Source organism: Symsagittifera roscoffensis, chromosome 7, assembly GCF_963678635.1.
Source record: "Symsagittifera roscoffensis chromosome 7, txSymRosc1.1, whole genome shotgun sequence".
Lineage (NCBI taxonomy): Eukaryota > Metazoa > Xenacoelomorpha > Acoela > Convolutidae > Symsagittifera > Symsagittifera roscoffensis.
In genome coordinates this window covers 26,994,823-27,018,811 of record NC_087068.1, presented here as the reverse complement: position 1 = coordinate 27,018,811, position 23,989 = coordinate 26,994,823, and the positions used below count along the sequence as shown (strand labels likewise).

General features: G+C 37.0%; 3 protein-coding genes across 3 annotated transcripts; all 3 read left to right on the top strand.

Moving 5' to 3' along the window:
• The first annotated feature begins 5,299 nt into the window (after nt 1-5,299).
• LOC134851969 (uncharacterized) lies at nt 5,300-8,332 on the top strand. Its single transcript, XM_063868245.1, has 3 exons — nt 5,300-6,166; nt 6,482-6,703; nt 8,168-8,332. The coding sequence occupies exons 1-3, from the start codon at nt 5,300-5,302 to the stop codon at nt 8,330-8,332; spliced, it is 1,254 nt and encodes a 417-aa protein (XP_063724315.1).
• A 6,177-nt stretch (nt 8,333-14,509) lies between these two features.
• LOC134850901 (uncharacterized) lies at nt 14,510-20,663 on the top strand. The gene is made up of 6 exons (XM_063866678.1): nt 14,510-14,989; nt 17,437-17,603; nt 18,308-18,472; nt 18,649-18,791; nt 19,053-19,164; nt 19,308-20,663. The coding sequence occupies exons 1-6, from the start codon at nt 14,778-14,780 to the stop codon at nt 20,369-20,371; spliced, it is 1,863 nt and encodes a 620-aa protein (XP_063722748.1). The 5' UTR covers nt 14,510-14,777; the 3' UTR covers nt 20,372-20,663.
• Nucleotides 20,664-21,291: 628 nt separating this feature from the next.
• On the top strand, nt 21,292-22,298 carry LOC134851220 (transcription and mRNA export factor ENY2-like). Its single transcript, XM_063867204.1, has 2 exons — nt 21,292-21,495; nt 22,013-22,298. The coding sequence occupies exons 1-2, from the start codon at nt 21,301-21,303 to the stop codon at nt 22,127-22,129; spliced, it is 312 nt and encodes a 103-aa protein (XP_063723274.1). The 5' UTR covers nt 21,292-21,300; the 3' UTR covers nt 22,130-22,298.
• Nucleotides 22,299-23,989: the final 1,691 nt, after the last annotated feature.

Below are 23,989 nucleotides of genomic sequence, written 5' to 3'. Positions count from 1 at the left end.
TCAGACTTATACTCGACATCATCGCGTTCTTGCTCTGCTTGGCCAGAGAAAAGTGTGTATTGATCGGTATGACTCTGAGTCTCTGATTTGGAAATTCCCCTGAACAATACTTCCTCTCGAGGCGCGACCTCGGAACGCTCCGAGGCCTCCTCCGTCCTCTCGACTTCCTCCCGTTCGAGATCCTCGCTCGGCTCAAAGTCGGGTCGAATAAGCGTTCGTTTCCCTTCGTCAAGGGGGTCCATGAGCGTCTCGCTCGCCGGTCCGGCCTCGGCGCTCCACCCTTGATCGCCATCGAGGTTCTTCACGCTTCTTAGTTTCATTTCGCTCACTGAAAGATCAGCTTGACCTTTAGTCGATTCGTTATCAGCAAAAACGTCTGGAACGCTGCTAAACAAAGATTGGCTAAGCCTAGTTCTAAACTTTCACGCACCTCCCTTGCTCAGCCTGGGGATCTTAGTAGTCATTCCTAGCAAATCCCTACGCTGCAAGTTTTGTAATAAATAACAATACTCGTATAATTTAAGGGCGACGTACACGTACCGCAAATAAGTTCGAGTTAATTTACTTGACGCTGCCTACTCGATTCCGTTAGTATCAAAAATTTTTCTTAGATTTCTCAATGACAATATTAGTGACTCAGCTAAAGTTACGCACAGGACCTACTCAGTATTGATATAATGCTAACTCAACCCCGTTGTATAGTATAACAGTATCACAAAATTTTCACAAGATATAATCAATACACAAAAAAAACACAATTGATAATCAGATAAGAATATCCTGCAGGTGACAGCGACCTTTCGTCAGTATCAATTTACCGCCACACTCTTATCAAGTCACTGCTTTGTTAAAATCAAACAATCTTTGGTAAAAAACAGTGATGATTCAGAAACAGATCAATAAAACTTAGTCTTAAAGAAAAAGACTTCCCTCAATCGGAACGATCCGAAAGAACGAAGCCCAGGACACAGTCCTCTCAAGTGAGTGGGTATTTGCCTAATACACCCACCGAGGTCTTCTTTTAGGTGTCCTGCGATTGCCCGAGCTGTCCTGCTAAGTAGCTCAAGGCAACCTCTGATCGAAAAATTTCTAAAGTCTATGAAAAAGCTCCCCGACACCGGGAACGCTCCAAGTGCACGAGAGCGGGGAACAACTTTTCTTCTCAGGTGAGTGTGTTTTTGCCTAATACACTCAACGAAGTCTTCTTTTATTTGTTCCCGGATTGCCCGAACTTTCCTATTAAGTAGCTCAAGGCAACCACACAACCAAAATCACAATCAAAAAAAATTTGGTTCGGGTACTTCTGATACACCCGATCTAGAATCCAAAGTTGATGACGAATTTCCGGGTCAAATGGGCTCCTATGATTCTAATATGCACGCCCTTTGTTAGTTGACCTTTTATCCCAATCTTAAATGGATATTTTCCGTTTCTCAATTTGCCCCAGACGGCTTCCCTAATTTTCCACTAAGGAGGGTTGCTAAGAGGCTTAAGTCACTCCGGAGGGTTACTTCGGAGGGTTGTTAAGACACTTAGCCTACTCCGGAGGGTTACTTCGGAGGGTACCTTAGTCACCCAAGACACTTCGGAGGGTCCCCCTTAACTCACTAAGGAGGGTCAATAAGAGGCTTAATATTCTTCTAAGGGGCTTAAGTCACTCCGGAGGGTTACTTCAGAGGTTTCCCCAAAAATCAGGAAAAAGGGTTATCTTACCGAGAAAAAGCCTCCGAATGCGGTGAAACTTACTTAAAACCAGGTTGGCTGACACGGTAGGATAAAAAAGTGTTTTAAAAAATTTTCTGCCGCTCGGAGCGTTACCTATATTTTGGACCCTCCGAACCAACAAACTCTAAAAAAATTGTTGCTTTTCCGAGACTATCAACCCAAAAACGGTTGCGGTCCGGAAAAACGTCGACTTATGGTAAGTGCAAAAAACCGGACCAAAATTGGTTTGGAGACCAAAATTTGGCCAATAACTATCAAATTTGGACCCTCCGATTCCTCCTTTTCCAATCCTTAAGTCGTTAGCTCAATCCACGGAGCTAATCGGAGTGTTAATCAAGAATTTCTCTGGCAACCGAGCACGTTACGCTAGCACACTCCTAACACAAAAAGTTTTATTGCTCTAAGTCTAAAAAGTCAAAAACTCGATCCCCAAAACAGATTGACAAAATTCAGAAAATTATCAAAATTTTGATCGAAAAATTTTCGTTTTCTCTAACTTCTACTGAGTCCTTTCTCACGCGGTTTCTTTAGTCAGGGGGATCGAATTACGTAGCTACTCCCTATATAAGTTCTTTTTGCTGTTCGGAAAAGCTCGGATATCCAAAAATTTGGGGGTCTATAGTTTGGTCGAAAATCGGTAACTTTCGACAAAATTTGGGTGTTTCTTGGGTCTAAATAGGAGATAGGTAATATATAATAAGGATAATAACCTATTAGTAGTCGTTAATCAATATTACTATACCCTCCTTTGCACCAAAATACCCGAATGAAGACCCTTAACTCGGAAATTTGTGATCAACGGAGGGTACAATCGGACCGCGCCAATCGTGGATGTTGTCCCTGATGTCCCTGTTGAGTGTGGAACAACAATCGTGTTGGTTTTACGCTTTCTCTTTATTTGTTTTTGGTCCCGGGACCTTGGGACAAGCGGGCTCATGACTTCCCACCTAACCCTCCGGCCCCCGGAACTTTCGGTGTTAACTAAATTAAAAAGCTAAATAGTACTAGGCGGAGGGTACACACCTTCCCCCTAGTACAATAAAGGTCATTAAGGCCTTTAACTCGGGCATACGCCCGGAGCGGAGGGTTCGTCGCTGAAACGTTTGCTGATCATGATGGTCTCATGCCTTTAACAGGCCCACCCAGGAGCACCATAAAAACGTCTATGTAACATTCGCCCAAATACTACACAGCGACGGAGCATAGAAAAAGTGCCTATTAACGACTGGCAGGCGTCCGTTACCTTAATCCTACTCGTTTTTCACCGTCTCGACCTCGCCAGTGGAATTTCTGGTCTGTTTAGGGCTAGGTAAAAAGTTACTAGTTTTTGGCCATCAGCCAAACGACTTTTGATCAGCTTTCGTTTACATGCAAACACAACCACATAGTTGAGTCTCGGATCCTCAGACTACTTGATTGCAATTAAAAACACGGCTCGAATACCTTATTTTAATATGTTTTTGGTGACAGTTCTATTATAATCTATTGGAGATCGATTGACCCTTTGCTCTTCCTAGCTACTCAAGTAATACCGGTATTAATTCAAAGTTCTATGGCATCAGAGAAGCTGAAAAGTTAATTTACTACAGTCTTTCACCATATATCAGTCTCTGGGGGACCAAGCCTCCGCTTCCGTGTTCTCCTCGAGATAACGTTGTTATCACTCCCAGTTCGTGGCACGGGAGGGTACTGCTCTCCACCACCGAAGCCTGCTTTCCCACTATCTTCTTTTACTAAGGATCTTATCGTGCGTAACTGTCACGATAAGAGGCTTCGTTTTTCCGTGTTCTCGTGTGACTGTTTTTCACTAGATTTTGTGTTGTTCTGTTTTTCTCAGCTTTTTTGGTCAAAATGGCTGTTTTTCTTATATCTGAGAAATATCAACATGATGATCGAAAATTTGAAAATAGAAAATTTCAGAATATTTCGACCCTCCTTTCAAGCACTTTTTCTCTGTTAAGGCCTTTTCTCTCTGATTCGTGCTTCGTCGGAAGGTTGCGCTGTGCCAATCTGGCAGAATGGCACACGGACTTAACATCAAGCTGCCATCCCATTATGAAAGCTACCTAGAATGATCTAAGAAAACATCACTAGTACTGGAATCTCAAGATCCTATTACAGCAGTAACACAGCAAGAAAAAATATGTACGAATATCAAAAATTGAAAACTGATAGAACAAATCGAAAAAAAAAACAAACCTCATTAACTCCTTAAATGAAACAGATAAATACGCAATCGACCTGACCTCTGAAAAGGGAGCCTCTAACTGGCTCAATGCTCTACCACTGAGCAGATACAACTTCAACTTGAATAAATCAGAGTTTAGAGATGGTATATACTTAAGATACGGATGAGAACCAACCAAAACCCCACTCACATGTGCATGTGGTGCTGATTTTAACTTGACACATGCGCTTCACTGTGCAAAGGGTGGTTTCACACACATAAGACACAATGAAATTAGAGAAACATTCGCCAACCTCATGAACGAGGTTTTCCATGACGTCGAGATTGAGCCGAAACTTCAGCCGTTGCAAGGCGAAAGCTTTGTCAACAATTCAACTACAACTGAAAATGAGGCACGGCTTGACATTAAGGCAAACAAAATCTGGGGTTCACAATTCAGTCGCGCTTTCTTTGATGTGAAAATTTTCAACCCCCATGCCAAAACATCGCGAAAACTGCATAAGGATGCATACAAATACCACGAAACGCTGAAGAACTCCAAATATCAGCAAAGAATCTTAAACGTAGAGCAGAGTAGCTTCTGCCCGCTAATTTTTGGATGCACCGGTGGCGCTGCTCCAACAGGCACGTGGACGATGCAGCGATTGGCCGAACAACTAAGTGAAAAAAGACAAGAAAGCTATCCAGAATCTATAAACTGCATAAGAACTACAATAAGGAGCCTCTAACTGCTGCCGGGATATTCTCAAAGATAAGAGCGCGGACTCAGAAACCATCACAAGGACGACGCAAGGCGAAGGCACGCAGAGAGGAAACAACGACTGACATCTCTCTACCATCGGCTGAAAGGGCGCGGATTGGGTAAGTGAATCTACTGTGTGAATTATCCTGCTGAGAGCCGCATGAGTTTAAGTGCTCGTGGCCTGCAGGATAATGACCGCCGTAGTTTTGCCCCCACCGATGCTGAGATGGATACTCAGGAAAAAACAAACTTGGAAATTAGTTTTGATTTACCTGAAGTATTCAAATAAATTAAACAACAATTTCCATCGATTGAAGTTTTTACGGAAATGTCAAAGCAATGACATAATACCAGATTTTTTGATATTTTGGGTGCCAGAAAATGGGGTTTTTTCGGACCAAGCGGTGCATAGCTTTCAATTAAAACTCCTAAGAACAGAGATAAATCAGGCAAGGTCAGAAGAGAAGAAGATAGACGATGATCTAGCTAAGGCAAGAGAAGTAGTGCGGAGAGGGATAGATGAACAATGGTGGCCCTCAATAGCATTTTATCTAAAGCTCCAGGCTAGAATTGCTATTCATGACATCAAGGATAGACATGAAAAGAAGTTAAAAAAGCTAGCAGAGCGGCAGGACAGACCGTTAATGAAAGTGAATGACAAATCGGTCAGAGCACTAGATGGCATTGAGCTACCCAAGTGGGTTCATGAAGTGTTAGGTTTTGGCCCAAAGCACCCGGTGAGGGATCGTTTCAATGAACTTCACTTTCTTGCGGACATTGATAATTTTTTATCTGAGCTTAAATCGCAAAAGGTACCAGGTGAAAAATTATGTGAAATTGAAGCTGCTGCAAAATCATACGCTAAACGTGTGCGGCAAACACCGTCGGATAGAGGGATTGAGAAAGCCAGGAAGTATTTGAAGGACAATGGTCTCTTGGCAGTCCCATTCGATAAAGGTGTTGGCTTCTGTGTAATGAAGAAAACGACATATGAGGCTAAACTAACTGAGCTGCTGCAATCGGAACAAGTTAGCGAAAAACCAGGTTTAACTGATAGTGTTGTTATGAAAATTGAGAAAGACATCAACAAAGAACTGTTGGCCATGAAAAAGAAAGATGAGATCGATGAGGCACTGTATAGTAGGCTTAGGTCCACGGGAGGGCAGCCAGCTCGATTATATGGATTGGCTAAAGTACATAAGAAAGGAACCCCTCTCCGTCCCGTACTGTCACTGCCAGGGAGCTCATATGAACATCTAAATAAAACTTTGGCCAAATTTTTTGACAACATTGAGGGGGCAAACATTGAGACAAACACACAAATGGCTCGGGAGATCATAGAGAACATAGATCTAGACTATAATGAGAGTATTATCTCCCTGGATGTCAAAAGTTTGTACACTAATGTCCCACTAAAGGAGGCAATAGATATAGCACTGAGGAAACTGTACGAACAAACTAGTCCTCCTAAACTGGCACGCGGAACTATGAAGAAATTGTTGAACATGGCTGTAAGTAAGGTGCACTTCAAATGCAATGGTTTATGGTACGTACAAAAGGATGGGTTGGCAATGGGTGCATCCCTTGCTGTCATTCTTGCCAATTTATGGCTAAAGGAGTACGAATATGCATTAATGAAGGAAGTACCTGCGTTGACACAGCTAAATGAAAATCGGAATGGCCTATGCCCTGGTTGCGAGCGGAGGGTAACATACAGAAGTAAGGGGATCGAATGCGAAGCTTGTTTAAATTGGTACCATTTAAAGTGTAGTAATGTATCCGACAAAGAATATGAGCAAATCTCAGAAATGGTTTGGTATTGTAAGAGATGTAAAGAGCAGCGAGATCAAGAAAAACCAACAGAAAATATCAAAGCGTTCCTAAGATATGTAGATGATATAGTGAGGACGGTAAAGGGGGATCCAGATATAGTGTTAAAAGCAGCTAATGAGCTCCACCCCAACTTACAATTCACTATCGAAAATCCGGATTCGAACGGAGACTTAGCCTTTCTAGATTTGAACATTAATGTGGACTCACGAAAAAAGGTAACATGTGGATGGTATCAAAAACCAACGGATACTGGGACTATCCTTAACTTCAGAAGCTGCGCTCCATTGCAATATAAACGCAATGTAGTTGAGGGTACTGTTCATCGGACTTTTAGAAGTACATCAACATGGGAAAACTTTGACAAGGCAATGAAGATTAATAAAGAACAATGGGTGGATAATCAATACCCTGAAAAATGGTCAGATGGTGTCGTATTAAGAACGTTGAATAAGATCATCGACCCAAAAACTGACACACGAACAACGGTAACATCAGTCAAGGAAGATCCTTTAAAGGTCAGTGCACCCATTATAACATTACAATACCGGGGTAATGCATCAGAGTGGTTTGCTGCCAAACTGCGTCAAAACGCCGGAGCCCAAGGGATATTTACTACGAGAAAGCTCAAGACTTGCCTACCGTCCCTTAAATCTCCTTTTGCGAAAGATTTGAAATCCAGAGTGGTCTACAAGCTCACATGTAGTGGATGTAATTCCACCTATGTTGGACAAACGGTCCGGCATTTGACCACGCGGATTGAAGAGCATCACAAGGAAGATTCGCCAGTAGGGCAACATTTGAGAGAATGTGACAGGGATGGTAAGAGCGCCGAGCTTAAGTCTGAGATTGTAGATCAATCAAGTAACATACAGAAACTCCTCACTCTGGAGGCCTTACATATTTGGAAAGAACGCCCCAGAATTAACACGCGCGAGGAGTTCAGGAGCAGGGAGCTGACATTAAAATTATAGTACATGTTTAAACATGACTAAAAATTGCAATTTTTGGAAAAATAAACTGACATGTCAGTTTGGATAAAACATCAAATCGAAAAATTATGACTCAAGTAACAAAAAAGTATGGAAATTGTCATAATCGATGAAATAATGATTACGTAATAACAGATGTAAGAATGTGATTGGTTAAAAATTTCTAACATGTTCTTTTTGAATTTCATACATGATCTTTGATCATTTTATTGTAAATAAAAAATTTTATATCCTGACGATGCACAAAATGTGAGAAAACGTTTGAATTAACAATTTAAAAAAAATCTTAAACTACAATAAGCTTCGCGCTCCTCAGGAGCTCTATACTTTGTATAAGGGGGTGCAGATCGCTACGCAAAGTTCAATTTATCGACAACTCCATAAGCGCTATTGTAGAGGAAGGACGGCTAAGATAAATTAACATTACGACGATGCATTTAATGCTGATTTATGACTTCATTGCTGATAAATATATGCATTTTTATATCGCTGGTATGGCCCTATCCAGCTTGTGCACTTACCCTAACTAAACGGAAGGGCCCCTTTTGTAATTTAGTTTTTTTGAAATTATGCAAAATATGTTCCTTGTTAAAGTTCGATTTATTTTCTTTGCTTTGAATCTTTTCAAAAGCTATCTATGAAATATTTCTAATTATGAGTTGGGTTAATAAATGAAAAAACTGTTAAAAGGTTAGAGAGTTTCATCCTATAGAAATTGAGGACCAGGTTACGAACGTGATCAGTGGATCGCACATAGTTTCACGAGTCGGTAAACCATGTATCTTTCTAGACACCCAGTTTGCTTATAACGGCTCAAAAATTCAGAATAAAGTAGCGCCGTCAAAAATACGATAAAAACTAAAAACATTAGAGCTAAAAATCGGCAAAAACAATGTTTTAAACTCAATTTATGTTGCCCATGATATCCTCAGTGATTTCTTTATGCTAGGAAAAGTTTTGTCTGAGATTATGTTGCTTTCACAACCAAATTAATATTCTAGCGATCAGTCGGTTCATTTTAATGTCTTATTTTTAATTTCGCTTTTAATCGCCAACATGTTTGACCTCGAAACTTTCCGAAATCTGAACGACGAATTGAAATACGAGCTGTATAAAGACTTAGTCGAAAATGTTACTTATTTTAAACGAATTATCGAAAACTTAACTGTATCAACGAAAGAGGAAGAAAGAGGAAACAAATTTTTTGATCTAGAAAATTTTAAAAACACGGGCAATTCGAAAATTACAGAAAACAAATTTGAAAACGAATGGAGCAAGATTGGAACTCGGAGCAGAAATCAGAACAAACGAAGCGAAAATAACCAAGAAAGCAAGAATAACCAAGAAATCAAAATACAAGCAACCAATATTCAAGAAGAAAAATTCGACCAGCAACGAAAACATTTATTTTTACCACGAGAAGGAGAATATTCTGGCCTATTACTGGGAGACTCAATTGTTAACAGAATCAATGGGGAACAAATATCGGAAAATGTGTTGGCGAGAGGATTTGGTGGGCACAAAATTTCTGCATTGCTGGAACGCGTGAGAAACAGTAAATCGCGACATTTTAAACATGTAACTACGCTAATTGGAATAAATGACTGCCTCTCAAGTGATTTCGACGCGAAGGAAGCCGTGAGTAGCTTAGAAAAACTAATTTATCTCATAAATCATAAATTCTCCCCAGAAACAATTTCACTATGTACTGTAACTCCCTTAGGCGCTTTTAGAAAAGATTTTAATCCAAATGTACAGAAGCTAAACAAGCAAATTCTTAATTTAGTACGGAATGTAAAAGACTTGGGCGAAGTAAAATTGGATATTTTAGACATAAACAAAATTTTTAGTCAAAATACAGATGCTCTTAGCTCGGATGGTTTGCATCCTTCTGATGGGGGTGTTGAAATTTTGGTGCAAAGTTTTAGAGATTCTTTTAGGGGTTCTGATATTAATGCAAACACATGTGAGATTACAACCCGCCCCAGAATGAAGCAAACCCAACAATCATCAAATTTAGATCCAAAAACGGCAGAAATGTTACAATTTTTCCAAAATGGTGCAAAATTTTTTAGGAAATACTAGTTTCGCATTTTTTCTTGGTGCAAACTTTGGCGATTATTTAATTTATTTAACCTATTATGCTGAATATTAAATTCTGGTTGTTTTGTGCAATTTTTTTAATTTCCAAGGCTCAGATGGAAACTAAAGAAAAAACTATTGTTTACTGGGGCTATCTAAGCTGCCAGCAAAAGATATTATCAACGAAATGTGGGATAAATGAGCGGAGAGCTACCACACTGACTCATCTTTTCCTTTTCGCGTTGTTACTGACCCAAAGTGGGGATGTTGAAAAAAACCCTGGTCCTATCGAAACCATTGAAACAGTCTACGGTATCTGCTCAAAAAATTGTGCAAATCTTAAATTTGTTCATTTGAATTTTCAAAGTATTATTAGAAAACGGATGCAATTGAAAAAATTTCTTGATGATATGGGCGAAAACACAATTATAGGAATTTCCGAAACGTGGCTTAAAAAAGAAGATAGTGACAATTTATGGAATTTCCAACCTAGAACGCATGCGATGTTCAGATATGATAGGCAATCAGCGGTAAAAAAGAAAGGCGGTGGCGTTTTGTTATATATACCAGTCAAATTGGCTCCGAAATTGAGGCCTGATCTAAATTTATTTGATAAAGAAAAATATGAGTCAGTGTGGGTTGAGTGCAAATCTACATTTAACATTTCGAGTAAAGAAAAAATGTTAGTTAATTTGTGTTATAACCCAAGCAGATCAAACTTTATTGATTTTTTGGAACAATTAACGCTTAACATAGATAATGCTTTTTCAGTTTCTAATAAAATTACGCTTTTGGGTGATTATAACATAAATTATCTGGATAGCAAAGAAAAAGAAAATTTAGATTCTATAATTATTCCATATGGATTGAAGGTTTTTTGTCCAAACGATGAGACCAGAATTAGTTCCTCAACAAAAACTCATATCGACTACATAATCAGTGACTATGAAACAAACGGCATTGAGTTTTGTTTTGATACACCTTATAAAATCGACCATTTTGCTTCATTTATTTTGACGGATATAAAATGCGGCAAAATTTTACCGAGGATAATTACGACTTTCAATAAGAAAAATTATCAGAAAAATGAATTTTGCAATTCACTCTCCGCTCTTCCTTGGTATCTCTTATATCAATGTACAGACGCACAAAACATGTTCTCGACGATGATTTATTTAATTTCTTGTGCTCTACAGCAACATGCTCCTATCGAAAAAAAGTTTGTTCGTAATTTTAAACCAAAAAACGTGTTGAAAACGGAATGGTTCGATTCAGAATGTCAGCAATTGTTGACTAAGAAACAGAATTCACTCAGATCATATCGCAGTCAAAGCACAAGCGATAATTGGTCAAAGTACCAGTTTTTACGTAATCAAATGAGCAAATTGATTAGAAGTAAACAATTCGATCATTCAAAAAATTGTTTTTCACTTCTCAGCACTATCCAACAAAAATGGAAATATATTAACCAAGTTAGAGGTACATGTTCTGGCAACCATCGAATTACAGTTCTACGAAATTCCTTCAGTGAAATGATAACCCAAGACAAAAAAATTGCCAATCATTTAAATTATATTTTTTCAAACTTAGGCGAATTTTTCGGCGCTAAAAAGCCTCCGAATTACAACAAATCTGCCTCTGAATCTGCATCTTTTCATTTTCAACACATTACAGTGAAGCAATGCTTTGATATAGTTCGAAAAATCAATGTTGGAAAACCTCTCGGACCTTGTACCGTACCTGCTTGGGCAATCATTGACGGTCAATCAGTTATAGTTCCACATTTAACTTTTGTCATAAATACTTGCTTAGATGAGAACATTTTCCCGATCGAACTGAAAAAAGCAAACGTAACCCCTTTGTTCAAAAAAGATGACCCAATGGATGCAAAAAATTATCGGCCAATATCAATAACTTGTGCTTTTTCTAAAATTTTTGAAAAAATTTTACATGCCCAAATAACAGAACATCTTGACAAATTTCAAATAATGACACCATTTCAAATCGGATTTCGCAAAAACATTTCAACACAAGATGCTCTTGTTTATGTGACAGAAAGTATTCGAAATCAAATAGATTCAAAAAAAATCGTACATGCAGCTTTATTAGATCTGTCCAAGGCTTTTGATTCTATTTCGCATGAAGTTTTAATTGAAAAAATGCTTTCTCTCGGTTTTTCAAATGGAGCAAATGCTTTAATTGCTAGCTTCCTAAACAAACGTATTCAAAGAGTAAACGTCAATGGAATTTTTTCAGACTGGATTGAAATAAAACGAGGTGTCCCACAAGGAACGGTACTTGGTCCGTTGTTGTTCAATATTTATGTTAATGACATACAAGAGCGATTATATGAGGGTTGTACTTTAGTTCAATATGCTGACGACTGTATGGTTTTTTCCTCTTCTATAATTTCTGAGGATGCTTTGAATCGATTGCAAAAATCACTCAATAATCTAACGGAATTTTTTGCAGAGAACCAATTGAATCTGAATGCATCTAAATCGGAATTTATAACATTTTGTCAAAAAAATGATAGCAAAAATGTGGATACTGATAAACTAGTAATTAGTGGGCATTATGTAGCCAAAAAATCAGAATGCAAATATTTAGGCATAATTCTTGATTCAAGTTTATCTTTTCATGCTCAAATCAAAACAATTCTCCAAAAAATGGCCCAAGGGATTAAAACTATTGATACAATTGGACAACAACTGCCGACAATATCATTAGTTGCCTTGCTTCATTGTCTTGTTTTATCACATTTAGATTATTCAGCAATTTTTTTACAACAAATTAATGCTACTTTGATGCTATCTCTGGAGAAACAGTTGAACTGGGCGCTAAAAAGAACATATTTCAGATCGAATTTTAAATCTTCTTCCCTTCTTCGCATTAGCAAATCGTTCATTGGAATCGAGAAAAGAATTGAGTTAAAGTGTATAACATACTTATACCAATATCTTACAAACAAAAAGAAGGCTTTTGAAAATACACTGAGACTACCGACTGCCAATTATAGGCTCAACGAAAGAACGAAACAAATTATTTTTGACAAACATTGTTCGACTGCTTCTCTACAAAAATCATTTTTTCATTTGACTTCTAAAAAATGGAATTCACTGCCCATAATTTTGCGCAATTTAGAAAAATCGAAAACAGAATTCAAGAAAAAATTGAAAGAATTTTACGTGAGTGAATTGAGAAACAATCCTATATGTACTAATACAAATACGTGGCGTGATTACCGTTTTTGCTAGTTCTATATTTTTTAATTCAGTTTAATTTTTCACACATTGCTTGAAAGAGAAACTGTATATACTCTGCATATACGTTGTATAATTGGACTATCTGTAAAATTGTTTGTAAAGTTTTATTACCAGCTTGTTCCTAATTCTTAAATCTTTAATTTTCTATAGTATCCGAAACTTCATATACTTTAATCAACCAATTTCCGAACTGTAACCGATTTTGTTTTTTTTTGTTTTGTTTATTGCTTGTTTTCTGATGTTTTGTTTTTGTTTGATGTAACCAATGAATTTATAACCAATTTTATTATTTACACTTTGCTACACTGATGCCTCGGCGTTTTATTGTATAGTAATTCAAGTGTTCTTTCTTCTTCTTCTTCTTGTGAAGTTCCCCATGCAACCAAATTACCGAGAAATGATTTGAAAATGGTGAAATATAAATTTAGAGTTGATTGGTTATTGTAATACCAACGGGTTTGTCGTCGTGATGTTGAACAAGCAAAATAAAAGATGATTTTGGTGATAACGATGATTATCAACTCGGCGTTGTGATATTTGTTTTTGTTTCAATTATTTTTTTAATATTACGATTACTTAAATAGATTTTTGCCCGTACTTTCAGTGACTACTAAGTACGTAGGCGTAGTTTTGGATGTACTTAACTTTTATTTTCGCCAATAAACTTAAGAGGGTTCTTGCATTTAACATTGTCCTACTTAAAATGGCGGTAACATTGACAGAGATAGCTTGTCTAAAAAATACGCTATCTTGTATTCTTGGATAAGAGTTACACTATTATAGAGTATAGTTCTTAGTGAGGTTAAAAAACAAAACAATAAATGGCAGCTTTATGAATACTGCAAGTTAAAATCACACTAACGAGGAGTTATTGTTTAATTCAATCATGGGTATAAACTCAAAGGCCAGCTTTTTTGTTTTATTCCTGCCACTGGTTTAATTTATTTCCTGAAAAACTAAAAACAACTTCTTAGCTTCCTTTTTAAAAGCCTTTTATTAAACATTACTTACAATTGCTTGAAATTTCTAGGGTTCTGCTAAGCTTTGATGAGACATGGAATATCAAATCCTTTTCTAATTAAGGTACCGTGAAACGCTTTTGATTTTTCCACTTTCAATTTACTGTGTTAGGCCTGACAATTCTTATTGTTGATCAATTGTACATATTAAGAAATGCCTTGTTTTTTTATTCTTTGTTTCTTTCATTCTCTCTTTTTTTTTGCTTTTCCGAGCTTTCTCAAAACAGTATGGAAATTTTTATGGTCGGTGGCCGAAAATTGATGTCTTAAAATGTACCACCAAGGGGGACCTTGAAGCAAAGGCTCGAATCCCTGAGGGGAGTGAGATGTCCGCACCGCTGAAACCCCCTTTCTAAATCCTCTACCGCAGTCTTTGATATTATATTGGTTTCTTTAAAAAAGTAACGACCCTGTCTTTTTATTATTACTTTTTCAGTAGTGCTCATTTGCGCTTCCCCTTTCCCTGAAAGATTAAAAAATTGCCTAGATTAAATAGCACTGAACAGACGTGTAGTAAATGCTCAGTCGTTTTGTCTGTTTCAACATCACTAACCATAAAGTCACCGATGTGTGCCAATTTCGATTTAAACTCCCTTAACTTATTAAAATTGTAATTTTTAAGAAGCTAATCAATCTCGCTTAATGTAGCTTCAATAGAGATAATAAAAAGCAACTTTTTTTGCTGCCCACTGTGACTAAAATAGAAACAAGAAACCTTCAATGTTTTGGTTTGGTTTTGAGACAATCAGTTTTTCCCTGACTACAAATTTTCATCATATTTCCTGACTTGGTGTTGTTTGAGAAATACGAGTTTGCGCGACTTCAAACTATAATTTTCGTGTTTGCTTTTAATTCCAACGGTGTTCAGTTAACTGAATTCCTATTGAATACGCAGCAAACTTCCTTTCCATTTTTCATCTTTTTCAATCAATAATGAGAACCGTTTTCTGCAATTATAATTTTGCGCCGCGATATGTTATATTTATAAATTTACTGGGCTATTTGCATATTTTATCTGAGAGTAGTGGTGAATCATGCCCTGAGCTGTGCTCTGATTTTGACCTCGAAAATGTGAAATGTTTGGGTCAAGCTGATCGGACAGCTACTAACATGGTCCACTGTTATTGCGACTATAGCTGCATGGCGTAAGTAATAGTTATGAATTGGCCATAATCAGGTTGACATGGATGGTCTCAAATAATCCGAGTTTCCAAATTTTTTTGTGTTTCCAAAATTTTCTCCAGCCGAGGTAGTAACTTGATATTTTTGTCAGATATTGAATGTCTAACTGTTTAGTAAAGAAGTTTTTAGTTCAGGTCTTTTACTTCGTTGAAAGGAATGCAAACTTCACAACCGAGTAGAAAGTGTGACGGTCGCGAAAAAGGTGATCCACTTCTAATTTCGAAAGTGGATTTTAATTTTCAGATTTCCCAGCGGAACAGTAACCCTACTTTTTGATCCAGTTTTCTCAAATTGAGTTAGTTTTTTAAAAATCGAGTCAGTGTTTTTAAGTTTCCTTGCGTTCATTGACTCTTTTCCCAGTGTCTATTAGCTATATTTGCTATTTATACTCGTTCTTACTTGTCTGATTCGCGAAAATTTACTAAAAGGACACCTACTCATACTATGCGGCAGTCAAAACATTCAGTGCTTTGTCATCATACAAGCAATCTTATTCACTTTTTAAACTAGAAGCACTAGCGGGTTAGTGAGCCGAATACTTGTTTGTTTATTGAGCATCAACAAGGATAGTCAGTTGCTGTGGAAGTTGCACAAAATGTTTCGAGCATCATGATTTAAGTGAATAAGTTCTAAAATGAGTGAAAATTTTCAAAACCTTAGTTAATTTTCTAAATAAATGTCTTGTTCATTTTTTTTTAATTTAAAAGCGATTAATTTAGGTTAAAAAACTGCAGAATGAGAGGTAATTACAGGTAAAACGTAAAATCTGCAGTAGAACATAATAAGTGTCACCCAGGTTCCTAAAATTCATCTGAAAATCGTAACAATTCAGACAGACCCATTTATCAAGTATGTAAAGCATGATTCTTTATCACGGCTGAAGGGTCTTTAAAATGATACCCCACTTAATCCTTACAAGCTTTCCTTGATGTAGTCAAAACGGGTATTAAAATAAACTTAAGGAAATTTTTTTTTTTTGCTTTCTGAAGTGGCCAGAAAAACAAACAAGACTGCTCGTATCAGGGCGAAGCCCTGAATGTTCCGACTGGCTTTTAAGGTTTATTGAGCAGCAGTAATAACATGAAAAAATTAAATGAAATGAAATTTTTTTTCCCTAAAATTTGAAGTTTTTTATAAAAACCATCCCCCCACACGCCATATAACGTACAATAAGATAGATTTCGTTCCGTGTAACAAATCAATTATGGCAAATAAGCTTCGTTCAACCAATTTGGAACAATTTATAAGACGGATTAAATCTCCGCTTACGCGTTAATAGCGCGAATTATATCGCGCGTTAATTGTCCCAACTTGGTCAAAATGGCAATCTTTAAACCCTCATAACTTTACGAAAAACGATCACAGGTAAAATATCTTTTCAAATTTAAGCTGAGGACAACAATACCTTTTGAATGATATAAAAAAGTTCCGTCAAAAAAGGCAAGTTAAAAAGTCGAAATTTGTCTGAAGAAAAAAAAACCCCACCCGAGCACAAATATTCCGTTAATTTAGTATCGAAAGTCGGAACAATTAGAAAAAAATTATAATTTTCAGTTCAGATATATTATAGCTGCTATCATAAAAATCCGTCGCGTCGAATTTTTGTTATATCTCGGAAATATATCTGAATAACGAAACATAGACAGAAAATAGAGGAAAGAAACATAGATAGAAAAAAATCAGAGTACAAGTTTGGCATGCAGTTTTACCCCAAAATTATTATCAGTTTAATCGCTTGACTTCATTTTTATCGTTGAATTTTTTTGTGCTTGTATTTGTTCCAATCACTCCCTAAAATAAAGTTTTTGTCCTGTAGTCCTAAAAACGTAAATTTTAGTCCTATACTGCTTCGGAATGATGCTGGACAAATGAAAGTTCCTGTAACCTAGAAAACGTCTCAATTTCAATCTCAAGCAATATTTTCAATCTGCGTCTCAATTTTGAAGCACCGAGAAAAACTGGTTGATTTTTATTTCAATTTCGAGCAAAAAAGCGAGCGAGCAGGCTTAGGCTTATTTATGCTTAAATTAAGCCCCAAAAAATTATCTTCAAGCAAGTAAAATTCGTTTTTGGAGTGTTCAACGCCATTTTTGGAAGCAAGTTTTTAAAAAGAATATTGAACAGAATTTTTTTTTCATTTGTTTTACAATTTTTTTTCCAATTTGCCTACTTTACTATGACTGTCGAATATGCCTAAATTATATTTCTACGTCAGATCCTTTTATGACACCACGCAGAAAAATCTGCACTAATATTTTTTTGTAGTTTCTAAAGACTATGGTCGGAACATTCTGTGGTACTTGCACAGTAACTTGCTATCCTTGTTTATTTGTGTAAAACGAGCGTTCAAAACTTTTTTTGCTGACTTTACTGCAACCTGTTAACTAAATTTAATAAATATATTTTTCAGATTTGAAGACTGCTGTTCTGATTTCTCGACGTTGTGTGCACTTGCTGAGAATGCGACAGTCGTCAGTCTCAACCAATCGGTGTCTGGTCTGACCCTTGAACCGAACGATGTTGGGGGTGACGAAACTGAACGTAGTCCATGGAAAGATAGACTGAATTGCAATGAAGGTATGTTCATTGAGTTTCCTGACTGATTTTCTAGCCAACTATTCAAAAGTACTGATAACTTGACCTTTTTTTGGTTGTTGTTGTTATTCCGACCGCGCCCAAGATTTTGCAGGCGCCAGTAAGTAATCAATTTAGTACCATTGGTGCTATGGGGGCTCTAGGGGATGCCACAGTTAGTAGAGGCAGTAAGTTCAAAGTGAACAAGTTCAAGTTTCGTAATTGAACCGGCTAGTAGGTGCTACGACTAGCGAGATTTCAGAATTGCGACATCCAAAACGGGTTTTTAAAGCAAAAAAATTATCTGTTCTCGAATTAGATTATACCAATTGGATATAAAACTCATCATGTTGGGCAATGTCAGAAGATCGCATTACTATGAAAAATTTTACAAGTAGTTGAAGTTTTAGTTTTTGCCTTCTCTTTTTTCTCTCCTTTTTTCCTCGTTATAACCTATACCCAGTAATCCCAACCCAATGGGTTCGTCAGCTGTCCACTCCGAGTTTCAATTTACTGTTAATATGTTGCTTGTGATTTTTTTGAAGTATGTAATGTAATTTGTAGCTATGAGAAATAAATTATTGTTCTTGATGGATATTTTGTAAACGTGGTGTGTGGGTGGGGGATAAAAAGTGTTGAGAGGAGAAAATCATTGTTTTAGCATGGCTTATCTTTCTTTTCCTTTCATTTGAAAATTTTCTGTTCAGCCGACGACTGGGACAATCGCTTCTACGTCGTGAACTCCTGTCCAGACTTGAACATTACTTGGTCACTCACTGGAGTGGGCTCGTTTGGCCGGGAGATGTGCAATGGATCAGCAGTGAGAACTGGAGATGTATTAGAGTCTATTCCAGTTGTTCACATTAATTCGGGTTAGTTGCATTGGATTTGTTTCGACTTGAAAACACTTCAAAAAGAAAATCAAACGAACGTTTCCCTCTTACTTACAACCAACTAAACGATTTCCACTATGAAGCTGAACGACATATTAATTGGATAATAAATAAATGACAGAAGTCTTTTTTTATGATGAGAATTTATTATTTAGGCATGTCATACATGAATTCCTTCTGTGCAGTGTGCAATGGCATGTCTCTCAAAGAAGTGAGACTCTGGGATGTTTCTTACTTTTGTGAGACGGGCTCAATTGGACCCCCTCCCCAATCAAGAGACAGAAAAGTGTCCCAACAGGTAAGCCACAAAATTGTTTTTAATCGCTACCCATTCAATGTTGCAGAGAAAGAGGGGATGAGTGTTGGTTTCTAATGGTTGTGTCGTCAACAATGGATTGCTTAAAAAAGGACTGTGATTGTGATGTGATCGAATTATTAAGAGAGGGGTGTCTGCATTCCCCTTCTAAACCCATAAATCTGACCTTGTGATCCTGTTAACATATTAGTTCAGTCAATTCAGTTTCAATATATTACGTACATTTCTTACGTTTTTCTTAAGGTGGCGAAGATGTGGGATAAAATGGCCAAGAGTTGTGACAGTTTATTCCGAATTAATGTCGAGACAGGAGCATATGTGCGTCGGTGTGCTGTAAATCGCTCTGACACTGCAGGTTTGTACTTAACATTTTTTGAAATTGCGAATCGGCGGTAAAAGCTTTTTGTCCGAAGTGTCCATAGATCTCATCCATTTTTGTCAAACCGTGCGTAAGTCAAGAAATCAAACCCATAATTGTCTTATAATTGAACATTTCAGGGTTGACAAGCTGTCTGGAAGGGCTTTCCTATTTCTGGATGTCAGACAATGCAGAACTAAAACTTCTAGAAGATGCAAACGACAGAAGCGAGCAATGGAATTTGACCGTACATGGAGAGCGATACAGTATTCAAGTTCTGCCGGGCGAGAAAATGCGGATGACGTTCGGACAGAATTCGAGATTGTACGAAATGGACGTCTGTGATATGTTACCTCTTGATGATCTATGTTGGTCTGTGTCGAAAACTCCGAATTGTGTTCAAAGACTCGCCAAGGAAGTTTTTCACTCTAATGATTTTGAAATTCGCGAGCAACCATTAGGTTGCAAATTCAACAAAGATAGCCATGAACTGGTTATCAAGATTGCGTATTTTACTGGTTGGGCTCTCTCGTTTGTTTTCTTTGCCATTCTGATCGTCTTGAAAAGATCAGCTATGAATGACAGGAAAACGAGCTCGTTCGAGACAAACGCGATGATTGTTTTGATATTCATTTGGTTTAAACAAGGGTTCCATTGTGTTAAGTTCTTCACTCGTTGCAGTGTCTTAGCACCCTTCATGCATTTCTGTCAAGATTCGGCGTTTATGTGGGTTTTCGTGATGGGTTACGATTTGCAACTGGAGCGTCGTGATTTGATGCCTCCGTTTCTCTACATGATGTCAAGCTGGGTTGCACCTCTCCTTGTAACTCTCGTTGGTGCTATGATGTCTATGGGGCGTTTCGGACTCTTCTGGTTGTATACTTCTACAAATATATGCTGGTATGCTCCTCTATACTGGGAAGTACCCTTCATTGTGGTTCCAATTGGACTCAATTTTTACCTTCTGGTCTTAACTGGAGTCAATATGTCAATTGGGTCTTTGTCGAACCCGCATCAAGTGAAGTACGTGGTCATGTTTCCGCTCCTCTTCGTGGAATACATGTTGACTATGATGCCAGCGTATGTGGACAATGAAGTTCTGATGGTGGTGGCGTTGTTTGCACAGTCGTATATGGGTTTGGTCCTGGGAGGTGCTTATTTTGCGCTCTCAATGAACGATCAAAACATAGACGAGAGCCGTTGAGAGTAACTCGACAATGTATTTTTTACACAAGTAGTAGAAGAGGGTTGTATAGTTGTCAATTTGTCATCACCTTTGCAATATGATTGCAAAACTTTGGTTCGAATGGAAACCTAGTTTAGTTTTCCCTGCACATCATTTTCAACTGACCAACTTTAGAGTAAGCATATCTGTATTGCAATAATTGAAACCATTCCTTTCTTATTGTTTTTTAAGTTACGAAGAACAAATGTTTGAGGACTATATCAGGCAAATAAATTCTAAGCGTTCTTTGCTTTCTGCGCTCCCAAAAACGGGAGGGTTGTACTGGTACAATTTACTGAGACTTTTATCAGAATTAAATTACCAACTTTTATCAATTATCAATTTTTTTTTATTAGAAAGTCCAAAATTTGATCAGTGCATTTCCATTGGTTAAAGGAAGGCAAACTTCACTATCGAACAGCAAAATTGTAAAGGTCACGAAAAACATGTTCGACTTCTAGTTTCGAATGTGAAATTTAATTATCATATTTCCCTGCGAAATGAACTCTATACGCATTGATCCAGTTTTCTCAAATTGGGTTAATTTAATGAAAAAATTGTCAATTTTCAATTGTTCTTGAAATTCAAAAAAGTTTAAGTTCGTCTATTTTTTTTCTTCGAATTTCGAAGGCTGAGATTTTTTCAAAAAACGAGTCAGGTTTTCTCGAAACAAAGATATTTTTGGAAGCCTAAGCACGGCTGGTATGGCTTTGTTTTAATGTCACATTTGATGCCCTCCGCGCGTTTTTTGAGGCAACCTGAATAGCTTCAAAAACACTTCTGTGTCATAGTTTCTTCCTCCTTAATGAAGTACTCGGAATGACATTTAGTCATGTAATGGACGAAGTTTCAGAATAACGAAGCCAAATCCAAATAATCTGAACTGCATGTGTTTATTTTCAGATATTATGGCGGATTTTGGTGACAAGCGAGCCAAGGATGCTCAGTTGAGAGCGCAAATCAATGAGAAACTAGTCAAGTCGGGCGAGCGAGAGAGACTCAAGAACGAACTGAGAAAGCGACTGATTGAGTGTGGATGGCGAGACCAACTGAAAGCACACTGCAAAGACGTCGTGAGAGAGAAGGGACTCGAGAACGTTAAGGTAATTGATTGTCTTTCTGAAACAGGAACAGGAGCATCTCCCCCCCCCCCCCCCTCTTTCTATCCCTCCTCTAAATCCGCTTCTATCTCAGAGGTACTTGTAGAATAAATACGTATTAAATAAAAGTTGAATACTTTGCAACAGTTGAATACTTTACAAAAGTTAAAATCAATTTTTATAGTGTGAAAGAAAGAAAGAAGAAAGAAATTTATTTCTCAAAATAATTCCAAAGCAAGAAGCTTTAACAAAAATAAAAGCAAAGAATATTCTAGCACCTTACTTTATGAAGAGAGACCCGGAGAGGACAGACCATGGGACTTATGTCTACTTTATAATTTGCCCTTAGTCTGTTTGACATGATTCTTCTTTGTATTGTCAACATGTAAAAACATAGCTACGCGGTCTTTTTAAGTCAGTATTTTTTGTATCGAAGACTTGAAGCAGGTTATAACGTACTGTAACACTCGTCGTAAACGTAGCATTTGAGCTATTTAGTAGTCACTCATGTTGTTTATAGGTTGAGGATCTGGTGGCCGAAATAACCCCAAAAGGAAGAGCACTTGTACCCGACAACGTGAAGAAAGAACTACTTCAGCTGATCAGAACTTTTTTGTCCCAGCAGTCAACTTTTTGAACCTCAAAATCATCGTCATCATCGTTGTCTTCATACTTTGTACTTAATTACTATTGATATTGTTGATAAAACTAACTCTGCTGACAGAATATTGTGTGTTTGTACGTTGATTGCATCTCATTTTATTTAGCTTAAATTAGGTACTAACAATTCAATCATTTTTGAGCGATGTTTTAAAAAATCTTTGTTAGGTTTTCTGTGTCGAATGACATATTCCAAATTTTTTCTTGGTCCTAATTGGGGTATACACGCTAATGCTAAAATGAAAAGATTTTTTTTCTTTTATTTTTGCGAAACAGACATGCAAAGTTATTGAATGTTACTTAAAAAATGCCGTTGAGCCAATATTTTGTTGAAAAATGGTTGCCCAAAGTGATATTTTTGAAACATGAGCTGTCTGAGAAAACTTTTGACAGATGGTTTTATTTCAACCACTGAAACTGGGAAGAATTTTTGTATTCGGGTTTGTTTCAGTTTTTAAGAGTCAATGAACATAGCGAAGACTCTTATATAGCTGTTGATCATTTTTTTGCGGTGTTACTTTTGAGTAACTTTCAAGCTCAGTTCATTTTCTTTGTTAAATGGAAGATAATTTCCACTGTCGAGCAGCAAAATTGCTCAGTTCACGAAAAACGTGATGGACTTCTAGTTTTGAGAAGGTATTTTTTGTTCAGAGTTCCCAGCGGAATAAAAAAATCTACCTGCTGATCAAGTTTTCTCAAATTGGGTTACTTTTATCAAAAAGCGTGTCAATCATAAATTTTTCTTGAAATGCAAAGATCTTCAAGGTCATATAATTTTTTCTTTGAAATTCGAAAGTTGAAGTTTTTTTCATTTTTTGTTCCCTCTCGTTCATTAACTTTAAAACTTTTTGTTGGCTATGCTTTTCTATTTTTCAACGTAAAATGAGCTGCCACCCACAAACGTTAGATGGGGTCGAGTGATCGATCATATTAAATTCCCGTTCAATCGTGATTTGATAGACTTGAAAATATCCAAAAAGTGTTCTAAGTTTTATTCATTGAGTTATGAAAATTTTTTTTAGCTTGAAAATCAGTTTTGAAGCTTGAATATAGCGATAAATTCGGCACATAGCTTTTCGCCATTTTACAGCGTGTCTGACAGTATCATTGAATAATTTCGAACGTTTACTTCATGAAACTTGAAGTTAAGTTCAATTTCTTGACCTGGCTGTAACGTCTGTTCTGGAACGGCAAAGTTTTTGAGATTGAGTCGGGACAGGACCTGCTCTTTCACAACTTGAAACATTTCACTATGGAAATAGAAAATTTTTTGTCCGTTTGCTTAGTCTTTGTTGGCTGGGTTGCCACCTTGCTGACTTTTCTTAGGATTAAAGATTTATTCTTTGTATTCAAAAGCCGTTTCGATTAATAGACGCTTTGTAATTTTACCAACCCTGGTTTCAATCATTTCCTTTTTTGCTTCAAAGATTTTTCGATATCATATTTTTCTCGACATATTTTAAATAAAAGATGAACGTAACTTAGACTCTTATACAGGTGTGATGATGTTTATGCTATTTCAGAAAAAATCTTGTACTCTGCTCACGCTAGACAAGATTTTTCGTGGTTTTACTTATTTTCTTTGTTAAAAATCAGTTCATTTTTTTGGTGAAAAATAAGACAAACTCCACTACCGAACAGCAAAAGTATAAGGTCACAAAAAACGTAGTCGATTTTTAGTTTTGAAAATGGAGTTTAATTTTCAGATATCCCAGCGGAATAAAAAAATTGATTTGTCTCAAATTGAGTAGATTTTATCAAAAATGCATGAATCATAAATTGATCTTGAAATTCAAAGATTTGTAAAACCATACATTTTTTACTTTGAAAACATCCG

Excerpts from the sequence above, each read along its gene's own strand:
- LOC134851220 (XM_063867204.1), top strand. The coding sequence starts at position 21,301 with ATGGCGGATTTTGGTGACAAGCGAGCCAAGGATGCTCAGTTGAGAGCG. Across the intron at positions 21,496-22,012 it reads AGGGACTCGAGAACGTTAAG|GTTGAGGATCTGGTGGCCGA; the intron begins GTAATTGATTGT and ends TGTTGTTTATAG.
- LOC134851969 (XM_063868245.1), top strand. The coding sequence starts at position 5,300 with ATGAAAGTGAATGACAAATCGGTCAGAGCACTAGATGGCATTGAGCTA. Across the intron at positions 6,167-6,481 it reads AGAAATTGTTGAACATGGCT|AGATGTAAAGAGCAGCGAGA; the intron begins GTAAGTAAGGTG and ends TGGTATTGTAAG. Across the intron at positions 6,704-8,167 it reads ATGTGGACTCACGAAAAAAG|GTTAGAGAGTTTCATCCTAT; the intron begins GTAACATGTGGA and ends AACTGTTAAAAG.
- LOC134850901 (XM_063866678.1), top strand. The coding sequence starts at position 14,778 with ATGAGAACCGTTTTCTGCAATTATAATTTTGCGCCGCGATATGTTATA. Across the intron at positions 18,792-19,052 it reads ACAGAAAAGTGTCCCAACAG|GTGGCGAAGATGTGGGATAA; the intron begins GTAAGCCACAAA and ends GTTTTTCTTAAG. Across the intron at positions 19,165-19,307 it reads AAATCGCTCTGACACTGCAG|GGTTGACAAGCTGTCTGGAA; the intron begins GTTTGTACTTAA and ends TGAACATTTCAG.